The 22,629-nt window shown below is 41.4% G+C and overlaps 1 protein-coding gene across 1 annotated transcript in view; it reads right to left on the reverse strand.

The window, feature by feature from the left end:
• MAP7D2 (MAP7 domain containing 2) overlaps nt 1-17,653 on the reverse strand; it is an 87,159-nt gene extending 69,506 nt beyond the window's left edge. Inside the window, exon 1 of the mRNA XM_061988581.1 lies at nt 17,544-17,653. Within this exon, the coding sequence (XP_061844565.1) occupies nt 17,544-17,586 (43 nt within the window). The 5' untranslated portion in view covers nt 17,587-17,653. The remainder of the gene's footprint in view (nt 1-17,543) is intronic.
• Between the last annotated feature and the right edge of the window lie 4,976 nt (nt 17,654-22,629).

Raw genomic sequence — 22,629 nt, forward strand, 5'->3', positions numbered from 1 at the left:
AGCTAAAGCACCACAAACAACTGTTTGCTTAAGTAGCACATATTGTAAGCACAGTGATCAAAGGTTATAGTGATGTACAGCATACATGGAGGTCTAATACTACTTATGATTAAAACAAGTGTCTATTTCAGAGTCAGAGATGCAATTGTGTGCTGTAAATTTTTTAGGACATCAATCTATCTATTAAACATGTCCTATGTAACTTGGCTGCCTTATTAAATGAAGATTATTTAAATACAGTGATAACTGGTTTGAATGAAGTTAATACCAGCAATCAACTCAGTGGTGCCAAACTAACAGCCATCTGCTGTCCATCACTCGAGTCACACAGATAACAAGTGGCTTTCCCTTGCCTAGATAGGGCACTTGAAGTCTCACACCAGGGAAAGTCATCAGTGTACTGAGGAAGAGAGCAGCTCGAAACAGACTGCTGCCACTGGAAAACTCTCACTGACCGCATCTTTATCAGTGGAAGGTTTCTGAGAGAACCCACAGCTGAGAGATGGCTCCATGAATTGCTAGCCAGTGGCAACACACTGCTACAGAGGGGAAAATGCCAGAGTAGACTGGCACTTAACCTTTGCAACATGAACTATAAACTTCACTTGTAAACAGCAGCTGGCTGCTGGCCCATGGGCTTACTAGCAGCAGGTTCAACCCAGTGTATGGGAGGAGCTGTAACCATCACTCCAGTGCCTCTCCAGCATGCCTGAAAGCCTGACTAGAGAGGATTAAAGTGACTGCTACACCTGGCAGCATCTCTTCAAAAGCGAATGGTGGGTCATGAACTGTTTTCTCAGATCACTCCATTAGGACAGCTACATCATCTTCAATGTACCAAGGAGGGTGAAATTCATTCTAACTTCAGCTGCCTGCATACACAGATGCCCATCTCTGAGCTAGTAGTTTTCAGATTCCTTCTCCCTCTCCTTCTGGAGAGCAGAGGGTATTTATAGGACCCATCACCTTCTCCTGAGGGGGGAAATGTGAAAGTGCCTACTCCACTCTACTTAAAGGGAGTCCAAGTCAACCAGTGCAGACAGATGTCAGACGAATTCCTGCAGAGCACCTAATTGTGCACAGTAATGTAATTTGTGCACCCTCCTGCCAGGGAGGCATTAGGGTACATAAAGGTATAGCAGGAGGATTTTCTACAGATATTTTTGAAGTATGTTTTTATTTGCCTACTCACTAACAGCTGATTTTTTTGGGAAAAAAATAATCTCAAAACTCTGAAGTTTATTAATGACAAAGGAAGAACATTAAGCAGCAGAACATAGATCCCTTCAGGGAAGGAACATTTAATCATCAATTTCCAGCTAAGGCTCAGAGGTTTCTAAAAGAGCACACTAAAATCAGGGTTTCTAACGGATTAGACTATCTAAAGTGCATATTTTTCAGTTCCATTATGTATGGCTATATCCTGCATCATCAACCTTTGGGTTCCTGAAGGGAGGCAGCACTCCTTCACTGTCAGAGGAACAGACCTGGAGGGAATGAAAGGACAGAGTAGCAAGTCTTTGTGAAGAAGGGAAGGAACACCAGCTAAAGCATTGTAACAAAGGAAGTAAAATACTAGGCAATTTGGTATCTCCTTGAATTACCAGAGATGAAACATAGCCTCAAAACCTATTTCATCAAAACTGAAACATTAAAGTAGAAGAATGCCTAAAATAGATGAAAGGAACCTAGTTCCTGATATGTGACAAATCTGCACTTGACATGTTCTTTGCCTGTGACAAACCTGTGTAAATGCACATTACCAGGTACCACTTCCCAATAAAGAGTCTATTTTCAACAAATTAGCACAGTAATAGTACCAGCTTTCCAGTATATACTTTCAGGTTCAACACTCACTCAAACTGAATGCTCAGAGCAGCATGAAATAGATGGCACTTGCACCCTGTTAACCTCAGAGATAAGAAATAAACCCAAGGACAGTTCACAGTTTTCATACTTGAATGAAAGCACAGCAAGAGCGATGCTTAAAAAGGTCACCAGCAAACAACAGCAGTGCAGTAACGCTAACATAAACCATTCGACCTTTATTTAATCTTAATCCTGTTATTTTTTTTCCCATCACAATAATAAATCCCCCTGAACCAAAGCAATATATGCTATTTTCTTACCGTGACTACATGTAAAAGGCTTGTATAAAGAGTACACGTAAATACCAAGAACTGAAAAGAACTGGGAGTTTTAAAATATACCCACACGCACACATACACAAACTGTAAAAGTTCAAACTGTTACTAGAGGATGAAAAATAACGAATAGTAAGAAAAAAGAAATTACTTTTTTAAAATCCATTTGCCTTTCTGTTTACAAGCAGGATTAAAGATTTTTAAGTCAATACATGTAGTAGATGTTCCGGCATACAAGCTCATATATTGATTTGGGTTTTTTTTCCTCCCCCAGGATCATCTAACAGGAGTAGGATGCTCCTTTAAATAAAAAAAAATCTTTCATAAAGGCAGAGATCTGACTAATGATCAAAATCAATATGTAAAATCCTTACATTTCCACATTTATAAATAAATAACAGGATCACAAGGAAAACCAATGAGTTGCACTCTAATATAATGAGATTTCTTCAGATTAAGAATATACATGGATCCTATTTAATCTTTAACTATTGTACATAAACCATTCTTTATTAAGCAGTTTTGCTAAATTTTAGCAATATGTCTAGAGTGCCAAGTCTTCCTCTGTAAAAGAAATATTAGCAGTAATACCTTTTGATGAGTAACTCATCAGGAATGGCAGACCAATCTGGGGAAATAAAACTCAATTTCAGAGGAAGAGAATTTGCACATTCTGACCTATTCAGAGTTAAGTATGGCCATATCCAGATGCTTCTGCAATGATTCTCTCCATTCTAGAAAGATACATGCACACTGTCTTCATATAAACTAAACAGTGGGAGGCAAGACTTACTCAAAACAAAAGAACTTGTAAAAATTGAGAGTAGATTTTACACCAAGTCTGTTATCACTCACAGACATTAAAAACAAGTAACAGGAATGCCCTCTTCTCACCATCTTTTCTTTGGCCTTTGTTTTACATTTGACATAAGTAGATCAAGACAGATCACTCAACAATAGCTTCCTCATGATTCTTCCCATGCAAACTATAGCTATTCATAACAGCAATTGAATTCAACATAAGGCCATCCACAAGACAAGTGGATGCTCAGTATCCCAGCTTTGAAGTGTAGACACTCCACCATCACACCTCCCTGAAATTAAGCCCTACTCTGTTGTGGTTAAAGTTTCTTCCCTTATTACCTCCCTTAGGCAATCAGGAGCCGAAAGCAGGCAACCACCTTCAGCTTCATGTAACTGCTACAGATTCTCAAAAAACTGTATCATTTCACAGCCATTACTTCCAACTCTTCCTAAAATAAAGTGGACTGTTCGCACTATCCTTTCCAACATTTACCTCTCTGTAGTCTACTCTTGCCTCCACACACAGGTGTGAGGACATAGTTTAAATTGCTTTTGTGAACCTCTCATTAAATCATAGAATTGTAGGGGTTGGAAGGGACCTTTAGAGATCATCTAGTCCGACCTCCCTGCAGAAGCAGGTCCACCTAGATCAGGTCACATAGGAACGTGTCCAGGCGGGTCTTGAAGACATTTGTCTACTGACTCTCTCAGTCAAAAGGAATTTCTGCACATCTTTCAGCTAGCTATATTTTAGAAGATGAGACCTGAAAGTAGTAAGGGAAATATCCACCTTTCTCAATACCTTATAGTATCTGTTCAGATTAACTTTCCATCTCCTACACGTGCCTGTGCTGTACACAAAAAACCCCTCACTCTTGCCTGCAACTTGCTGTTCTGCTAACCATTTTTAAAAGCACATGCCCTTACACTACAAGCAAAGTGTTAAAAGAGCTGCTACTTCTCTATACTTAGCAGGCAATCTGTAGGAAATGAAAAGATATATTATTTTCCAAGGTAAAACACTTATAAGGATATTTCACACAACACTCAAAGCAGTACCTTAACCCCCTCCCCCCTTTATTTACGCTGGTCTGAACTTTTTGTCAAGAGGAATAACACAAGGCTAAATATCAAGAACAGTTTTATAATGACTTCAAAAGCTCTTAAATCTGAAACTAAGCAGCTGTACATGGCCTCATACATAGTCTCTTCCCTTCAAATGTGCTGAAAAAATTTGTCCTCAGGCACATAAGGCTCTGACAGTGGGTTCCAGTTATGGCTCCCGATGAGCACAACTCAGCTAGAGAAAAGGTGTGCAGCACATATATACTAGGAATAGATCAAATATTTGTTGATGCTATAGTTGGCAGCAGGATCTCTTCTAGTTCTCCTAACCCTAAAATCCCCCATAAAAATCATACAGCAAAACAACAAAGCTGCTACAGCTTTAGTGATATAATACACTTGACAGTGTTAAATTCCTTCCTACTAAAGAAATGGTAGAAGCCCATACTAACAGAATCCGTGTGCAGAGCCCATGCAAAAAGAACCAAAGCAACATGCTTGCCTGCTGCAGTTTAGCTCCAGATGTGCCCACAGTCTGGTGCCATAAATGCCTCCACATTCAGAATGAAAAAAAGTCAACACTTGCTAACAGCATTATAGCTGACATTTTTACTTCTTCCAGGAAGCCAGAAAGCTTGCATCTGACATTTTTCCTTGACAAAGAAAGCTCTCAAAGCATGGAACATGGTGACTGTTATCATGCTTTTCATGGAAGCTCACCAGTAGTGACGTATATCTCTTAATTCACTACAGAGTGCAAAGAGTTGAAAAACCTAGGTAACAAATCAATAGCAGTACATCAAATCTTGTCTACTGCAGTGGTTTTGCCTGGGACAGGTTTTGGTAGTGGGGGGCTACAGGCGTGGCTTCTTCAAAGAAAGAGCAGCTAGAAGCTTTCCCTGTAGCCGATGGGGCCAAAGCCAGTCAATGCTAAGATGGACCTGCAGCTGAACCAGCCAATTAGCGACTGAGGTAATGCCTCTGTGATTAACACATTGTAGAAAGGGAAGAAGTTGCTGTGCAGTTGGTAAATTGCAACAGAGCATGTAGATGCCCAAAGGAGGCTGCGATTCCATGGAGAGCTCACCCTGTAGCAAGTTCCTTGCAGGACCTGGGAGCTCTTGGGAAGAAAGGAGTCCATACCAGAGCAGGTTTGCTGCCAGGACTTGTGATCCTGTGAAGAACTCAGGCTGGAGCAGTCAATACCTGAAGGACTGTTCTCCTTCACCTGCAGGGTGTGAGTAGTTGCCTCTGTGGGAGGCCCCATGATGGAGCAGTTCACGAGGAACTGTAGCCCATAGGAGGGCCCCATGTTGGAGAAGTTTGTGAGGGACTGTCTCCTGGGGGAGGGACCCCACAGTGTAGCAGTGCGAAGTGTGAGGAGGCCTCCTCCTGAGCAGAAGCAGCTGCAAAGTCCATCTGTAACAATCTGACTGTAACCCCCATTCCCCATTTCTTGTGCTGCTGGGGGGGAACAAGGAAGAGTCACAGGAAGAAGGAGGGGTGGGAGGTGGTGTTTTAAAATTCTATTTTATTCTTCATTTTCCCTGCTCTGTTCTGATTGTTCATTAATAAATCAAACCATTTCTTCAGAAGTTGAGTCTTTTTGCCTGTGACACTAATTGCTGAGTGATCTCCCCCCGTTATATTTCTCTCTCCTTTGTCCAGTTTAGGAGACACTTGGCGGGCACCTGGCACCCAGCCAGGGCTAAACCACCACACCCAAGTGTTACTGGATTTAGACATGGATACTTATTTTGCAATTACTGCAAGAGAGAGTATTCAAAAATATTCTAGCTGAAGCATTTACAAGAAGAAATCTGGAAAGTGCATACAATGTTGCTATTCATCAGTGATTCTCTCAGTTTAGTAACCTTTAAAAAACACAGAAGCATGCATCCTGGACCAAAACATACCAATAAGAAAGATATGTCAAAAAGGGTGAGGTTTTTAGGTTTTTTTACATCAGTTTTACTTTCCCTCGCTAATGAGCAATTCCACCATTACAACTTTAGTTAATAAACCTACTCATCAAGGTTGCTACATTAGAGCAAAGTCACCAAGAACTACAATAGTTTTGGATACAAGCACAAAAAAACCACCAAAATCTATCAATGGTAATACTAAAACAGTTGCTGTTTATTCAATACTTTGTTCTATATCCCAAGAGATTTGTCTTTGTCTAGTCAATACTTCTTGTAGTGTAGTAGCAACATTCACCATGCAAATCCAGGAACCATACTGGAATACTTCCGAGAGTGAATTAGATAAATGAACTTACATTCCCTCCCTCTTGACTAGTGCTTATCTAGCACCTGCACTGAGTTGAAAGGAAACACCTTAAGCTGCAGCAAAAGAAAATATCACAGGTGCTGTGTCTCAATACAAAAGGTTGGGTGACAATATCCTGTGCCTCTGAAAGAGCCAGAATTGGCTCCAAGGGTGCCTCAAGGCTCATGCATCCACTTTTCTTCTCTCCACTTCCATGTGTCATGAACCAGGAGGCAGTCTTGCCTCTTCAGGGCAAGAAAGCTTGCTTACTTGGACAATTATTAGTTGATCTAAAACAAAACAAAACAAACAAAAAAAAAGGTTATCTGTCCACAAACCTTGCCTCACTGGAAAGATACATTCACCTTAGCAAGAGGCAGCTGACTATGGAGCTCTTTGCCAGGACTGATTAGACACAGAGTAACCGTGGTCAGATCAAAGTTCAGGACACACCTGTATAAGAAAACATTTGTTTGATAGTGGCAACTGAAAGTAGCTCTGCTCAACACAGAAGCCCATATCACCAGCACCCAGGCTGAATGGTAGCACTCAGACAGGAATCTTGCACTCCTCCAAAACTTTGTTTCACACGTAGATACAAATCAAATGGTAAAGAGTCAAGGCTTGAAAAACCTGCCTTCCCATAGCAAGTGAAAAGAGAGGAATGAGTAGGTTGAGTTGGCCTAAGAAACAGAAGCCAGTAAATATTTTGGAAGAGGAGTCAGTTTCAGCAAAGGGCGCATCCCCTCCTGCATGTATAAGGAAAGCCTGGAAAAAGAAAGAGCAAGTCTATGCACACACAAGAAGGACTGGCTTCCTCTATGCCTGAAATGACAGCAGTAAGAACTGATTCACCTGGGATAGCAGACAACTACAGGTATATTGTCACAGTCAACCACAACCACTTGTGCTACCTCACTGAGAAGGAGTAATGTTAACAATCTAAATAAACAAATACAGAAATCAGAAGTTCAGCATCCAAACTTCTTACATGAGAACACAAATGGTATTTGAAATTAAGATCTCCCAAACAAGCAAACATTGCAATACTGTTTCTGTCCCTAGGCAAGAGGAGTATCTACCTGTAAGGGAGAAATATTTTTGGTTTTAGTACCTTTTTATCAGTGCACTGAACACTTCTGAACCAAAAGGAGAAAGCCATCTATGACCAGAAGATGAAGAGATTCTCATGCCTGATGGCACATTTCAAGAGTCAGGGGCAGATTACTTCAGTTAAATGTGCTTGGGTGAATCCGGAACCAGGACCCAAACCCCACACCACCTTATCAAGGCAGTGCTAGCTGATGTACAGTGAAAGAGGTTTTCTCTCTACAAACCTGACACCATCAGCCCTTACAAGTTTGTGTAAACTACCTCAAATTGTATTTCCAAAGATGCCAACTGTATATTCCATGGTTGTAACACAAGCTCTGCCTATAAATGAATAATTTATTTCAACGTTCCCTAAAAAAGGGTACTTCATGTCTGCCAGACAATGTCAGACAAACCATCTTTTTACTGAATGACACTCAAGAAAAACAAATTGGGTGTGTTCTGACAAGGCATGAAATAATGGACTAGATGGTAACAGCTGGAAACAAAAAAGGAGAGGGTTTGAATGCATTCAAATCTAGTTGGGACTTAAAGCCAGCTTTTAGCTGCTGAATAATTACTCCATATTCCTTTATCAATTTTCTTTCCTGGGACTTTTCAACTGTCCAATTTTATGAATGATTGTAAAAAACTTAATCAGCCTGAAATCCTACCTCTCAGAACTGGCTCTCACAGTTCTCAGCCATTGGGACTGAAGTTCACAATATGAATATTACATCTCCCAAGTGCCACCTTATACTGTAGGCATTTTAACCAGAGTTTCTCAAGATGTGTGCAACACAAGGAGATACCTGGATTAATTTCAGTGTAAAATAATCATTACAGAACCATCTTGAAGACTTTTGGCCCTCTACTTCTCTTGGCCTATAACTTAAGGAAGTATATCACACTGCAATACACATTAACCAGCAGCTGCTGTGAAAGATGGGAAAATATTCCTAGGCCTATTTGGTTTATTGTTACCTTTGATTTTCAAAGAGCTCTTTGATATGATGATTCCCCATTCCTGAAGAGTAATGCCTGGAGGAGCAGTTAAACAGCATGGAATGCATTTTGTATTCCTTTCCACCTTTTTCTTCCTACTGAACTCTGTGCCTCCCCTGTAGCTTCCACAAGAAAAATTTAGGAGCTACTTTAGCCCTCTGGGCTGCCACTGCAGCAGGCAAGTGGGCTGGTGATTCCTACCAGAGACCCTCTGAGGGGGCCAGCCTCCTACCTGGCATCATCTTTTTCTCTCTCTGCTCCCAAGGCTGGATGGAGCAGGGTGAGCAGTGCTGGGTCACAGAGGGCAAGAATTAATTATTGCATTGGATGCAATTATGAAGATGGAATGAGAAGCAGGCTATAGCATCGGAATATATATGGAAGATATATTCAGGTCTTCTGGATACATGTCTAGCTCCTGGAATTGTAATTTGTGGTACACTAGGAAGCATAGTGGATGCTTGCTGTGATCTGATACCCTACCCTCAATGTTGCCTTCTAGCCACCAGGAAAGGTAGAGCAGTGAAAGAGACATTGTTACTCTAACTAAAGTGGCCATCCTTATGGCCCTGTAGGTGGGATGAGAATGGGGAAGCAGGAAAATACTATTAGAGAGAAAAATAAAAAGCCAACTTATAAAAATTAAAGAGTTAACCCATTAGGATTTCAGTTTCTCAAAAGCACAGGTGCACCGTTATCAGCAAGTAGGCAACAGAAGATTGTGGGGATTTTACATCAACAGAGAATTCAGTGGTCTTCCAGGAACATTACTGTGCTATTTTAAACACCTTTTAAGTTGGTACACGGCCTTGTCACTATGCTTTAGGGAGCATTCATTACAAGGAACCTTGGTTGCATTGAAGACTTCCTTTACAGTCTTCAGTTTGGTCTTCAGCATTACAAAAAGACTGGTCATGATGAAAATTGGATTTGAAAGTGGCTGTGATTGCACTGCATAACATGACTTCCAGGTCCATCCGCACATCATTTGGACAACTTCATCACAGATTAAATACATTAAGATTCCATGATAAGCTGGCTATTCTTTGTAAAGACACTTGTATAAGACTTACAGGAAGACTGGATAAAGATAGTGACTATGGTATAAGAACAAACATTTAAAAACCTCATATGGGAAAAAAACTGCAAACAACTCAAAACAGGGAAAACTATGGGGGGGGGGGGGCAAAATGCACATTTGCCCTTAGATTATAAACAGTATTATAAAACCCAAACTATTCCTAACTACCTCAAATAATCCGTGTAGTTATTTCTGTTTCAGATTTTCTTTCAGTTCCTTAACTTGGTAATGCCACAGAAATCATACCTTTGTGCGTAATACATTCTCTGAACAATCCCTCTCGTATGCATCACTCAAGCATTTTCATTCAATGCCACAACCCAGCCTCAGAGAGTCTTGAAACACATCCTGGACCACAATACTGCAATCCAGCATCCTTGTCCAGAACCTCATCAAAGCTCCATTTATGCCAAAGGAAGGTCACCCATTTATTTCAATGCACCATTAAACCGCTTCCTATGACTGCTGAAATTTGCCACGTTTACTTACAGTCACGGCACTTCACACTACTAAACCCAGGAAACAATGCAAATACACCTATTAATAGACTACTAAGCATATGGGGAAAAGATGCTGTGTGGCTGAAGCACAGTATGAAAGTCAAGAAACTGAGGATAAAAGCCCTGAGGACAGGGAAAGGAGAACTGTCTCATCCATCATTTATTTTGGAAGCCATAATTGGCTTACTGTATATCAACATTTTAAGAGCCCCAACAGCATGTTTCTTGTCCTATCCCTGAGGTCCCTTTCCCCTGACACAGGGTGGGTTTGCACCTACACACACAAATACCACACTCAACACAAACAAGACAATGGAGAGCAGATTAGTCACCAGCAACAGAAGACAAATGTTTCCCATTAGTTGATACTACCCTCTTCAGAGAAGAGAAATTTAATCTCTTTACCTAAAATATGTAAAAATCACAGCAATGATGAGCAGATAAACACTGCAGTTTGTCCTATTTTCCCTTCTTGGACAAAAGGTAAGATCCTTTTCAGGTGATATTGGAAGTTTGGTTCAATTCAGTAACCAAGGCTAGTTTATTCAGACTGGAGTATTCTTCAAACCACCACTTGAATTACTGCTTAAGGGAAAACACAGCAGTGCTCTCCCTGGTTCCTTCAACACTCTGGCTGTGGTTAACAAACCCAGGCATGCTTCATCGCCTTAGGAAAACTTGTATCTTTCTTTTTTGATCAAAGCCACATTAAGAATTGCAGTATTCCACCACACCTACAACCAAAATTAATTTCAAACTAGAAATATCTGAACGAACGTTTTGCTGAAATAAAGAAAAGCTCCGCTAGCTTCTGCTTGGCATGAGACAAGTGTTTTGATAATTCACATTGGCTGAACCAAGCAAGGCATACTTCCAGATCTTACCTAATTCAAACCACAGCATTAGAAGAGCCAAAGCAATCAGATACACTAGTGTTACTACTATTTTCTCAAATATTCTTTAAAATGCTTTTACAGTGGCATCCACAAACTGATAAATTGTGTAATGTATTTTTATTCAGCACATCCTTTTGCCTTAGGTAGAAATGATAAATTCTAGAGCTTCATTTTATTTAATAAAATCACTACTATGAAAAAGGAGTCTCTAAGAGAAACTATTCTAAAAGAAAAGTAGACTTTTGAAGCTTCATATACTTTCTTCCTTTAAAATGGACAGATGCACAATGCACCACTGATGGTGCTAAAGTTATGAGGAATAAAATCCTTTTTTTTGTGCAAGAAGATACATTTATGTGCACATGAAGCCAATAGACACCTGGCTCTGGCATGAAGTACCAACTCAGAAGGCACCCCAGACTAAAATGCTCATCATATCAAACCAAGGTAATATATATTCAGTAGATTTGTCCTCTTGGAAGGCAAATGCAAATACAAAAGAATGACTTCACTAATAATTACATTTGTTGCACTGTAAAGGGGTTGACTTCAAAAGCTTGAACTAGTTCATGTATTTCTGTACTTGACTACAGAAAAAGGAGAATTTCCAGATTTTTCACACACCAGGAAAGAAATTTGCCTGTGCAAAACAAGCCTGTCCCATGCAAGTGTTTACTCTTGTAATGGAAAGCAGAAAGTTCAAAAGGTTAAATATTGTATGATGTGCAGGATACAACCTCTTCTGTTAAACTCCTACAAGAAATTTAAATCAACGCTATGTTTTTTCAAATAATCCCAATAGATAAAGCCACATATTTGAAACACTAAAACATTATAAGTTTCCATATTGTAAAGGCATTAATTGAACAAAAGTAAAACATTAATAAGTTTGCTACTGACGCCTTTATTTACAAGAAGAAAAATAACACAAAATCACAACGAAAGAATAAACTTTGGCACACTGAGAAATAAACAGTTTAAACCAGGATGACTTCTGAGCAAACACCTACCACACAACACAACTGTACAAACCCTGCACAACATCAGGAATACTTCTAGTCATCACTATTTTGGACATTCTCACTGAAAAAACAGTTCAAAAGCAAAGAGAAGCCTACCTGCAACTGAAGTTTACACAAAGATCACAGAAATGCTTTATTGGTCTCAGCAAAGCAGACGTTTGTTTGCAGCACATTAATACCACAAGAATAATCAGCTTCTTCTTGATCAAAGGAAAACAGATACAAATACATGAAAGCAGTAGCAAAAATTTCCAGATATTGCAAGTGTGAAAGAGAAACTGACGTCTCAGAATTTAGGGCAAAACATCTCCACATGGCTTGATCTGACATCTGGTTATGCAAATAATACAGTAAATGAAAATAAGCACATACTTCACAAGACTTCATATTGCAGAGGAGACATTAAATAGTTAAAGTGTAACTACTGAAGATAATTCATGTAAGAGTTACAGGAAGAAAACAAAGAAGAAAAACAATATGTGACCAACAGACATTTTAATATGCAGGAAGCTCGAAATGTATATGCATGATGTATGTACACACACAGAACAAATAAGACAATTCAAAAGCAGAAGTAATTCTATATGAAACATTTTGATTACTAAACTGCAAGAAGTACTTTACAAAGATCCTTACAACATTCATAATCACAAAGAGTACTGCATCCTAGGGCTTTAGGATCTTGATGGCTTCATGATATAAATGAACACAACTTTTAAAAGTGTACTATTCAAATGTCAGACACAAGCTCTGGCAGATGTGTTACAGTATTTTCAATAACATAACAATAACCTTGAGTTTCTTTTATATTTTTTTTTCCATTCTAATAGTTAGATAACTTTCCACTTTCTGAAACCCAATGGCCTATTCACCCTCACACATCATCATCACCACCACTGTGGAGATAACACCGAGTGAAAGGTATTTCTAAATATCCTATCTAAACTCTGTCCAGGGTAACACTACGTTGTAAAACACCTCTGTGAATATCCAAGACTTCAAGTCACTTTCTTCGTTGTGTAAGCTGCTTGAACACAAGTATATTGCACACACCATGCTCTCACCTGCACTAACTCCAACCACAAAAAATACACAAGTAATATGTCAAGTTGTGATGGAAATACCAAACACATCAAAATAACTCAGAAGTTATCTAAATGTCATAAACCCTGCAGGCTAAAAAAAATCTGTTGCAGTACCAAGAGAACTTTGGTTCTGAGTAGTGCAATAACCTTGGCTGAGTTACAGCATTACTATTCTTTCCATTAATTAAGCATATTATCCACATTTTCCCTCTCAGCCAGAAGGATTCAATTTAATGAGAAAGTTAAATTTGTGTGTAATACAGAAGTGTATTTAACATACTTACTGACCCAAACAATTGTATCATGGTACACTGAAAGCTGAGTATAACCTGTCAAACACACATCACTTCAAAGGTAACTACATGAAACAGTACCTAGAAGATACAGACTTCACAAAACCCAAAGTTACCGGGGCTGAGAACAATTGTGAGAGTCTATTAAAGGAGGAAGATGGAAACAGGGAGAAGACAACTTGAGGTGGTTGTCAACCAATGCAGTTAGCATTCACATAATTTGCATTAGTTTCTTGATCAGCTGTATTTCCTCTCAATCTGTACAGTTCAGTTATTTATAAAAATTCTATACAAACAATACTTTAAAATTAAACAAAACAACACAAGACCTAAGTAGATACAGAACATCAACTGAGAGTAGTCAGTTCTAGGATCTGCGCTGCAGCTTGAGCCAGTCACAAATGAAGGTCTGAACACACTGCAATGCCCTGTCAGAAAGGGCAGAAATCAGATTTCATGAGGAGTGGTCAAGATAACTGGAAGAGAGAAGAATCAAACAAGCTACTCAACACTACTGACACTGCGATCTTCCTGCAGAGGTGAAACACACAGGAAGGAAGATTTATTTTTTTTTTAATCACCCAAATGGTCTGTAATTAAACAGAATTAAAAGCCTTGCTCTTATTTTTGTGTAGTAATGCATGTGAAAGACAGAAATGAATAAGATTTTAAAAGCATTTCCCCTGTTGGTTTTGCTCCACATACATTAAAAGGCCAATAACTAAGAAAGTTCTAATTCTGTTTTATTTATTCATGAGACAAAGAAAGAGCCATACTACATAAATCTTCATACAAGATCAACATGCAGGATATGTAGTTTCATTTACATTAAATATGTACATGCTCTTTCAATTAGCAAGTCTAAAAATAATTACCTAATATATATATTAAAAAAAAGGCATTCCTATTGCCTTTCCACTACCATGGATATATCAGCTATCAAAGCAAAAGAAGATATGAGAGATCATATAACAATGTCTTGCAAACACCAAAGTTTTCAGATGCTTCACGTTCCTAACATGTACAATTCAAGTGATGTACCTTCCTTTTATTTCCCCAATCTTGGCATTCAAAGGCAAGATGTTTTTCTTCACACTTAGTTGGAAAGAGATTTGACTTTTTTTTTTTTGAAAGGACAGAAGCAAAGTCTGTCAGTGTTACAATATTTTAAATGTTAAACCAATAACCTTGAGAAATTGTAGCAAATCAAACCGCTCTGAACTAAAACCACTACTTGCAAATGGTAACATCACACAATAAGCAGCTCATGAAGTTTCCTTGGTGATAAACAACCTTGAATGTCCATATATGAGAAAAAACAGTACAGCACCAAAACCAAAGAAGAGTATACTTTCTTTAAATAATTTTGGCTAATAAGAAATCCATTGGAAAAAGCACTGCTATTGAGAAGAAAAACCCACACAGGATTTTTAAAGAACACACAGATGAATTCCTTTCACAAAAACTGTTTGTGATACATGCTCTAAGCTGGCACAACAGATAAGTTTTTTCTTAAATCCTTTCACGACTGACCAACTTTCCTGTAATGGGAAAAAACCCATATTTTGCTACAAGTGTTCAGTATTTCAGTCTCTAAGAACGTACCTTAAGCAAATTTCACCAGGCAGCAAAAGGGGAAGATGAGAGATTCACTATTGAGCAGTTTCTCTTTCAAATGATATTTAGTCATAAGCACTACTACAGATGGCAGTGGCAATAACACCTGCTTTTTTGGTCACTTAACACTCTCCTGGAGAAAAAGATTCCCACAATGTTTTGTCAGGCTGTGGCATTTCTAATTGTTAAATACCTGTGTTAAGTTTTGGCAAAGGGATACACTGGAGTTCTGAAAATGTTATCTGTTGGTGCCACAGAATTTTGCTCCTTTCTGAAGGATCGTGAACCATTGAACAGTAGCCTCTTCCCTGGTAGTCAAGAGATGTAAATACCTTCCCTTACTGCAGGCTTGTTTGTTACAGCTTTATCTGGGCAGACAGTCTGAAGTGATGGACGTGATAAATCCAGTGCCTCACTTCCACTGTCATCCCAGCAATACCCTCAGCACTGGAGAAGCCTAAAGACCATAACTGAGATGCTGACAGAGAACTACAAAGTTTGGGAAGGAGGATGGTGGCTGCAGACACTGCCTGTCTCTGAGGCAGCACCCCTTTGTGGGGCAACACAGAGGGAAGGTGCATTTTACTTTTGATTGGAATACAGAGGTAAGATTCTTCTCATCCTTATGAGCAAGGTAAGGACTCCAGGACCAAGATGTACAAACACATGAATTAAGACAGCATCATTTCCACATAGATGTTAAGATTTACATCAGTAGCTGTTGTGCTTGCTACAAAATTGGTAAGTTGTGTCCCAGAAAAAAAACCAAAGGTCTCATTCTCTACTGTAGCAGATCCAAACCCCACCCACACTGTTGTCTGCAAAACACACCACACACAAAAAGACAATCTTTTGCAATCACATCGTACGTTATCTTCTGGCAGCCAGTTCTAACAGAATAACAGATTTGGCTGAGACCAGTCTATGCTGCCATGCTTGGGCATTAGCATTTGTGTGCCAAAGTCTGACCACATGTGATTACATTTGTCCCTGCCTGTCCATGTTCTACAACACATGAGCATTTGATATTGTCTTTAATTATACTACATGCTGCCTTTTCTATGGATATTCAGTTTTAGACGAGGTGAAAAGTAGATGATACCCTGGTCGATACAATGAGCAAAGGGGGGTTTTTTTGCCTCATTTGTCTCTGAAGTTACAAAGTATAAAATCACAAGAAGAAAAACGTCAGGGAAGTACAAATGAATATTGGGCAAATGGATTTCCCTATGCTTTAGAGAGGATGCAAAAAAAGAGTTACGAATATTAATTATGTGCATTAATTTGTTTTCCCCCCTCTCTTACATTAAACAAATGGAGACTCAAGATCCCGAGGTGCTTGCCCATCTAAACGCAAGACCTTACAGCAGGAGCTGTTACTGCTGAGCACAGGAAGAGGGCACAGAACACAGGCATTCCTGGCTCCCTCCTTGGCTCTCTACACAGTGTTACCTCAGAGAAGTCAAAGACTCTGATTCATCTTCCCACTCCATAAATTTGGCATAATAATACTTCCTTAACTCCCAAGGCAATTGTAATGCTACTTTTGGAAACTAGAGTGGCTTAGGACAAGAGGGAAATTAATTCCTTCTTACACCCCAGGTTTAGATGGTTTGCCATCCACAAAGCAAAGGCCCTATATCAGATCATTAAGGTAAAAGTATAATGAGCAGCTGCCTAACACCTTAATCACTGCTCATCTCATACATCGAATCGGGGAGAGGTCACATGAAGAAAGAGCAGCCAGATCCACCCTAACACCTACATGCAAGGCCAAGGGCTCAGGTCACGACCACCAGCCTTGGCCCCGGCACCTCCTGGTGCTGGAAGGCTTGATCCCATGTCATATGCAATGCCACAGTAGCCTCCAGCACATCTCACGCACCCTTTCTGCCCTCAGAAATTAAAAGTTATGTTCACTGAGCAACGAGGAGCAACCTCAAAAGGAGCTGTGCCTATATAAGGGCTCTGAGCGAGGCGTTTGCACTCCCTGATACCAGCTCAACCAGTTTGCTGCCCAGGTTGGCCAACCAGCACAGGCAGGCCCAGGCACCGCTGAAAATGATGTTTATAAATCGGTCCCTCCCAGCTCTCCGCTTCGGGGCAAAACCAAGCTGCCGCCCTCCCCGTGAGCACCGCCGGCGGTCGGGGAAATCGCGGCGGCACATGCGGCTGCCTGCTGAGCCCGACCCGCCGCACAAAAGCCACCTCACGGCAAACACCTCCTGCACCACAAAGGCGGCACCGGGAGGAGGGGGAATGGGCACGCCGGGGGCCTCGGGCCAGACCAGCTCTGCGCTTCTCCCCAGCGGCTGCCCACCACCGGCGCCCCTCAGAGCCAGCGCCCGCGCGGCTCCCGCGGAGAGCAGCCCAGCCTGCCCCATCCCTGGTGGGGCCGGGGCCGCCCCCTCTCCGCGCCCCACGGCGGCCCCGGGCCCGGACAGAGATGGTGGCCAGACCCTCCCGCCGCCGCCCCCTCGGTGCCGCGCCGCCCAGCACCTGCCGGGCAGGCAGGAGACAGACCCTCGCCTGCCGCCCCCAGGGGCTCTGGCAGCCCTGGTCCGGGACGGCAAGGGACGGGATGGTGCCGGTGACAACCGAGGGAAACGAGCCGGTGAGCCGCCGCCGTTCTCCAGCACCTTGCGGGCCCGCCAGGCTCATCCCTTACCTGTCGCCCGCGGGTAACTGCGCGTAGCCCCCGGCTCCGCCATCTTCCTCGGACGGTGGCCACCGCCGCGTCCTACGCCGCCGGCTCTCCGCTCCTCTCCGCGGCGCCCAGCGGCCGCCGCACAGGCGCACTGCCCGCCCCGCGGCACCTGACACGGCGCGGCGGGCGGGGAGGAGCGGCGGCGGGGCTGGGCACGGCGGCCGACGGCAGGAGGGTGCCGCTCGGCGGCAGCGCACCGCCTCCTGCTGCCGCCTGCGCGGGGCGGGGGCGGCTCCCGCGCCGCCAGGTGCTGCCGCTGCCACGCCCGGCTGAGGGTCTCGGTGGTCTCTCAGTAGGGCCTCGTACTGTCTTGTCCCCCGCCGCAGCTGCCCTGGGCAGCGCGGCACTGAGGCCGGGGGAGGGCTGGCCCTTCGCCCAACCCGCGGCCCACCACCAGCCCGCCACCTTGTGCCACGGGTCAGTGCGGCTGCGGTCCAACATCGGGGCCCGGTCGTGTTTAATCTGTTGATTTTGGGAAGCCAAACAACGTGCCCTTCGGCTTTCCCGGACGTCTTCCCAGATTTGTTCCAGATTTTTCCATGTGTGAGGTTGTGTGCGCTGTTTGCAGACACACGCTGCCTTGGTCACATTGATGGCACTGGAAGAGGGCACAAGCCTGTTGTCCTTGTCCAGCTGCTACTAGCAATTCCCCCCAAGCTCATTCCCCCATGGAGGCCCGTGGGTGGGCCTGCAGGCTGGGCTGACCTCTTTTCTCTCTCTTTTTTTTTTAATGCATTTGGTTTGGTATTGCCAATTTCTTATTAAGTGCAAATTATCTGCTGGGACACCAGTCAATGGTTGGTCTTCCCTCTATACTGAAGTGATGTCCCTATGTTTGGGTTCACACACTTCAGTAAAAGTTTTAACTAGATGGATTTAGTTTTTGTTGGTGACTATAGTAACAATCATCCCTAATATTGCAAGAGTTCATTTTCGTGATTTATAACTCTGCCAAATTTAAGAAGTGTGAATTGACATTTTCGTGCCAGCTGTTTGTCAGGCTAAGCTTCTTGCCAAGGGGCTCCACTCAAAACTGTTCAGTCTAAAGATGAAATTACACCCTTTTACTTATGCTACAAAAGAAAAATCCTACCTGTCTTACTGTTGCGGTGCCTCCTGAGTTCCAGGAGCTCTTTGGCAAAAAAAAAAACCCAAAAGAATCCTATAATCTTCATTAATCTTTATCCATTTGGTACCTGACACACACAGAGGAAAGAATAGCTGCTCTCAACGCAAGTTACATTGGCTTATTGCTGAGGGAAACAAATCAGGATGAGTTTCCAGGACTGGGAACCAGGAAAGCAGAGAATGGATGTGAGGGTTACAAAGGGACAGGGAAAGACAGAGTATAGCCAGAAGCTGGAGAAGGGGGTACGAGAGTGTCTGCAGGAGCTGTTGGTTGGGTGGAGAGGAATGGGTAGGACCATGGGAGAATCTGCCCTGGGGAATGCAAACCTGCTAGTTTGGAGAAATAAGTTGTCTCATGCGATTGTAGCTTCCTCTGGCAGGTGGCTCCCAGCCTCATCAATATTCAAACTGATAAAAAGATTTAAAAGAAAACTTAAGAAACTATATGGAAAATTTTAAAGTTCCAAAGACAAAAAGCTCCCTTATAGTATAATGTAATATATCCTCTCCTCTATGTAATATGTGATCTCCTTCATGTAATATGTAATATGAGTTTTTAAATTACCTTTGCGGAGTGCTTTTTTTCTACAAGACTCCTGTCTCATTTTGTGCAAAGGATGTGCTTAATTAATGTATAGTTCTTCAGTGTTTCTCTTCACTTTCTCATCATGTAAAGTGGAATCTTTCATGTCATATTCACTGTACATTCTTCAAACCCTGCCTCGAAGGCAGGTTAATTAATTTCCTTGATGGCTTTCCTGTGGTACTCTCATCACTCCTTCAAGCGTTAATAAATTTAACTTTATAACAGCCTTCTAAGTTGAAGTAGTACTATTATCATATTTTATACATAGGAAAGAATTAACAGAAAGCATTGTATCTGGAGTTTTCTGCAGTTGTTTGTTAATTCTTCTGTGTTGTAGAGGTTGGCAGGTTGTTTTAAGGTTGGGAATAGTGGGTTTAATACAGTGTGCGTCTACCAGCCCCTCAGAAACAAGACCATAACAATTCTTGCTCAGGTTTGACCTTGAATACTTTATGGATCTTTAAGCACCAGACGTAGTGGCTTACTTGCAATCTACAAAGCTTTTGGTATGCATGTACACCCAGGAGTTGGTTTCAAATGTATCTGTGTATCCTTCTTTATCACAGATAGAGGAACTCTGGGGAGTTTTTTAATCTTCAGCTTTTAGAGAAGAAGTTATGAACCGTTTCATTTCACCCATGCTTCATAGAACAACACTATTTTCTTGAATGTAGCAGCTAAAGGGGCTTTTTCACCTGTGATGGGATGTATGTCTGCATACTCGGAGTTGCAGATGTCACTATGTCCCTCTAATTCACCTTACTCTGCTGTCCCTTCTTATGACACTAAAGGAAACTGTCCTTGAGGCAGCACATCACTAGGAGCAATGTGAGACTCCACTTTTGAGTGACAGGGGAAGGAACACCTAACCTGTCAGCCCTGGGAAGCTGACAGACAGGACTGGAAAGTTTCTCTTCACCCCCAGGACCAGAAGCACAAATTACTACAGTGCAGCCTGTGAGGGCAGGGAGATGGGCAGGGGAAAACTGTGTGTGCACTATATTGTGGCCAGCCTCTTGCCATCAGGTCTCTGGCAATGCAGGAATTCTCTCAAGCACAACTTAATCTCTGTAAGGCATATCACATTGAGCCCTCTGATTGGGAAGGTGTTTTACTGGACAGACTTTGATTATTCTGCCTTCTTCTTCCAATGCCCAATTTGTCCTTCTGTGAGTGTAACTCTGACACTTGTTCCGGGTTGTTGTATTTTAAAGCGTTTTCCTTTCTTTTACGATGTGTCATGCACTGTCAGAACTAACACCACTTTGGGTTTCTTTTGTGGAAAATGTTTTTCCCCTCTTACCACATATTTTCAGCAGGTGCTGTATTTAGACAGGTCTGTGCAAATCTTCCTACATGAGCTACAGTAGGTGTTGCTCAACTTAAGTCTGGGAAAGTCTCATAGCTATATATGCAGAGGGATGAAGTTTTAAACTAATTTCAGGATACAGGCAGAGAGAAGCTGGAGGGACTGCTAATTTTGCCATCTTAACAAACATTAAAAAAAATACTACAAAATATAAACTAATTGTGAAAAGCTTGGTTTCTTTTTTAAGTGTTTTGTTGCATCTATGTGACCAAAGTCATCTATCTCTAGGAATGCTTCCAAGGGAAAACAGAATCATGAGCAAACTGGCCAAATCTATAATGTAATGAATCTACAGTGGTCTATGGTTTCTGCTCTATTTTGACTCAATAGCTGACAAGTTGAGAGCCCAAAAATTGAGGCAAACAGAATGTGTGGTATTTCAGTTAGAACAATTGGCCCAAAGTCACACAAATGCTGTGTGTCAAAGATGGGAAATATACTTCTCCCAGGCAGCTATTTGCCTGCTTTAACTTCATAGTCATCCTTCCATTTCTGAAACTCCTGGAAGTCCAGTGTCTCAAAGTCCTCACACCAAGTATTTTTTCAGACAATATGAATTCATTTGAAGAGAAGTACCTCAGGTAAGGCCATGAAAAACAAGGTAAGGTCCAAGAAAAACAGAAAATGACTCAGAGGTTAAAAAGAATGTTTTAACATAGGTATCAGAAAGTGAAGAAAGGCTGTGAGTATAACTAATTACAGTTACTCCTGATTGCTGAAATATTAACTCACCTCCTTGAGCATTCCCCTAAAACAGATTCTAAATCATCATTGTACTTAGGGAGTTACCGGGGTATTGGATTCACGAACAACAGAAATACTCATGGACTAGTTGACTGATTAGAAATCTTCCTCATGAAGGATCAGTCTTGCACAAAAAAAATCACAGACACTGAATCAATGAACTGAGACACAGTATGATAACTGAGAAATATTTTTCTTTTCTCAGTCTCTTGAAACCTTTCTATAAAATGTGTTGGTGGTGTCAGTCTTGAAGCTAGATATCACAACAGCAAAATGGTGCTCTGTTTCAAAACCACAGTTCTACCTTTTTGTCATGAATGTTTTTATGAAATATAGCTGGCTTTGCCTCGCTGAAATGGCTTCGATTTCTCTTTTTCTCTCTCTCTAAGAAGCCATGGTCAGAATACCCACAGGAATTGAGTTATCTTTTTAAGTTCCCTTGATTGAAGAGCAGGAACAAGTGCAGCTCAGTCTGGCAAAGCTTGAACTACATTTGTCTGCTTGATTTTTGTGTATTTAAATAGCTAAGAAGTGTCATTCTGTGAATAATATAAACCTAATGTTAAAATAATTTTTAGGATGAATCATAATGGATTGCTTTTCTATTTGTCACTTGGCATGCAAGAGGTATATTAGCTCTCCTTCATGTGAGAAAATATGGATTAAAAACCCCCTGCATTGTCAAAGCATCCATCTTCTACCCCAATATCTTCTGCCATACATGATTTTTTTATACTCCCAGAATGCCTTGAATTAAGAGCATATTTTCACTTGCCTCATGCATTTACGTTATCTTTTGAAGTTCACATGGAGCTATTTGACTTGGAAGAGGTCGACAGTAATGGCGTGACTCTTTGCAAAAATAAGTGAAAACGGAGAGAGAGAGAAACTCTCTCATCACCTTGTCCTTCGTTATTTACTGACGGCACAGGCATTTTAAGTCATGTACAAACATAGCCCTGCCTACACACCCTGTTTTACTGAGCACAGTAATGGGATAAACAGTGGCGGAATGCAGCACAAACCTACTTCACATCTGATTTAAGTGGAATATTTTTTCAGTAATATTTCTTTGAGAGGGTGATATATATTACTTCTCCAGTTCTCTCATAAATAAGGCCTTCCTTTTTTACCACTAAATACCTGCTTTTCTTCTCCAGATTCAAAACCTTGTGAGGCGTGAATCAAGCTCTGTGTTATTAATTGCTTTGCAGATTTGT

The sequence above is a fragment of the Colius striatus genome, chromosome 1 (assembly GCF_028858725.1).
Source record: "Colius striatus isolate bColStr4 chromosome 1, bColStr4.1.hap1, whole genome shotgun sequence".
NCBI classification, from domain to species: Eukaryota; Metazoa; Chordata; class Aves; order Coliiformes; family Coliidae; genus Colius; species Colius striatus.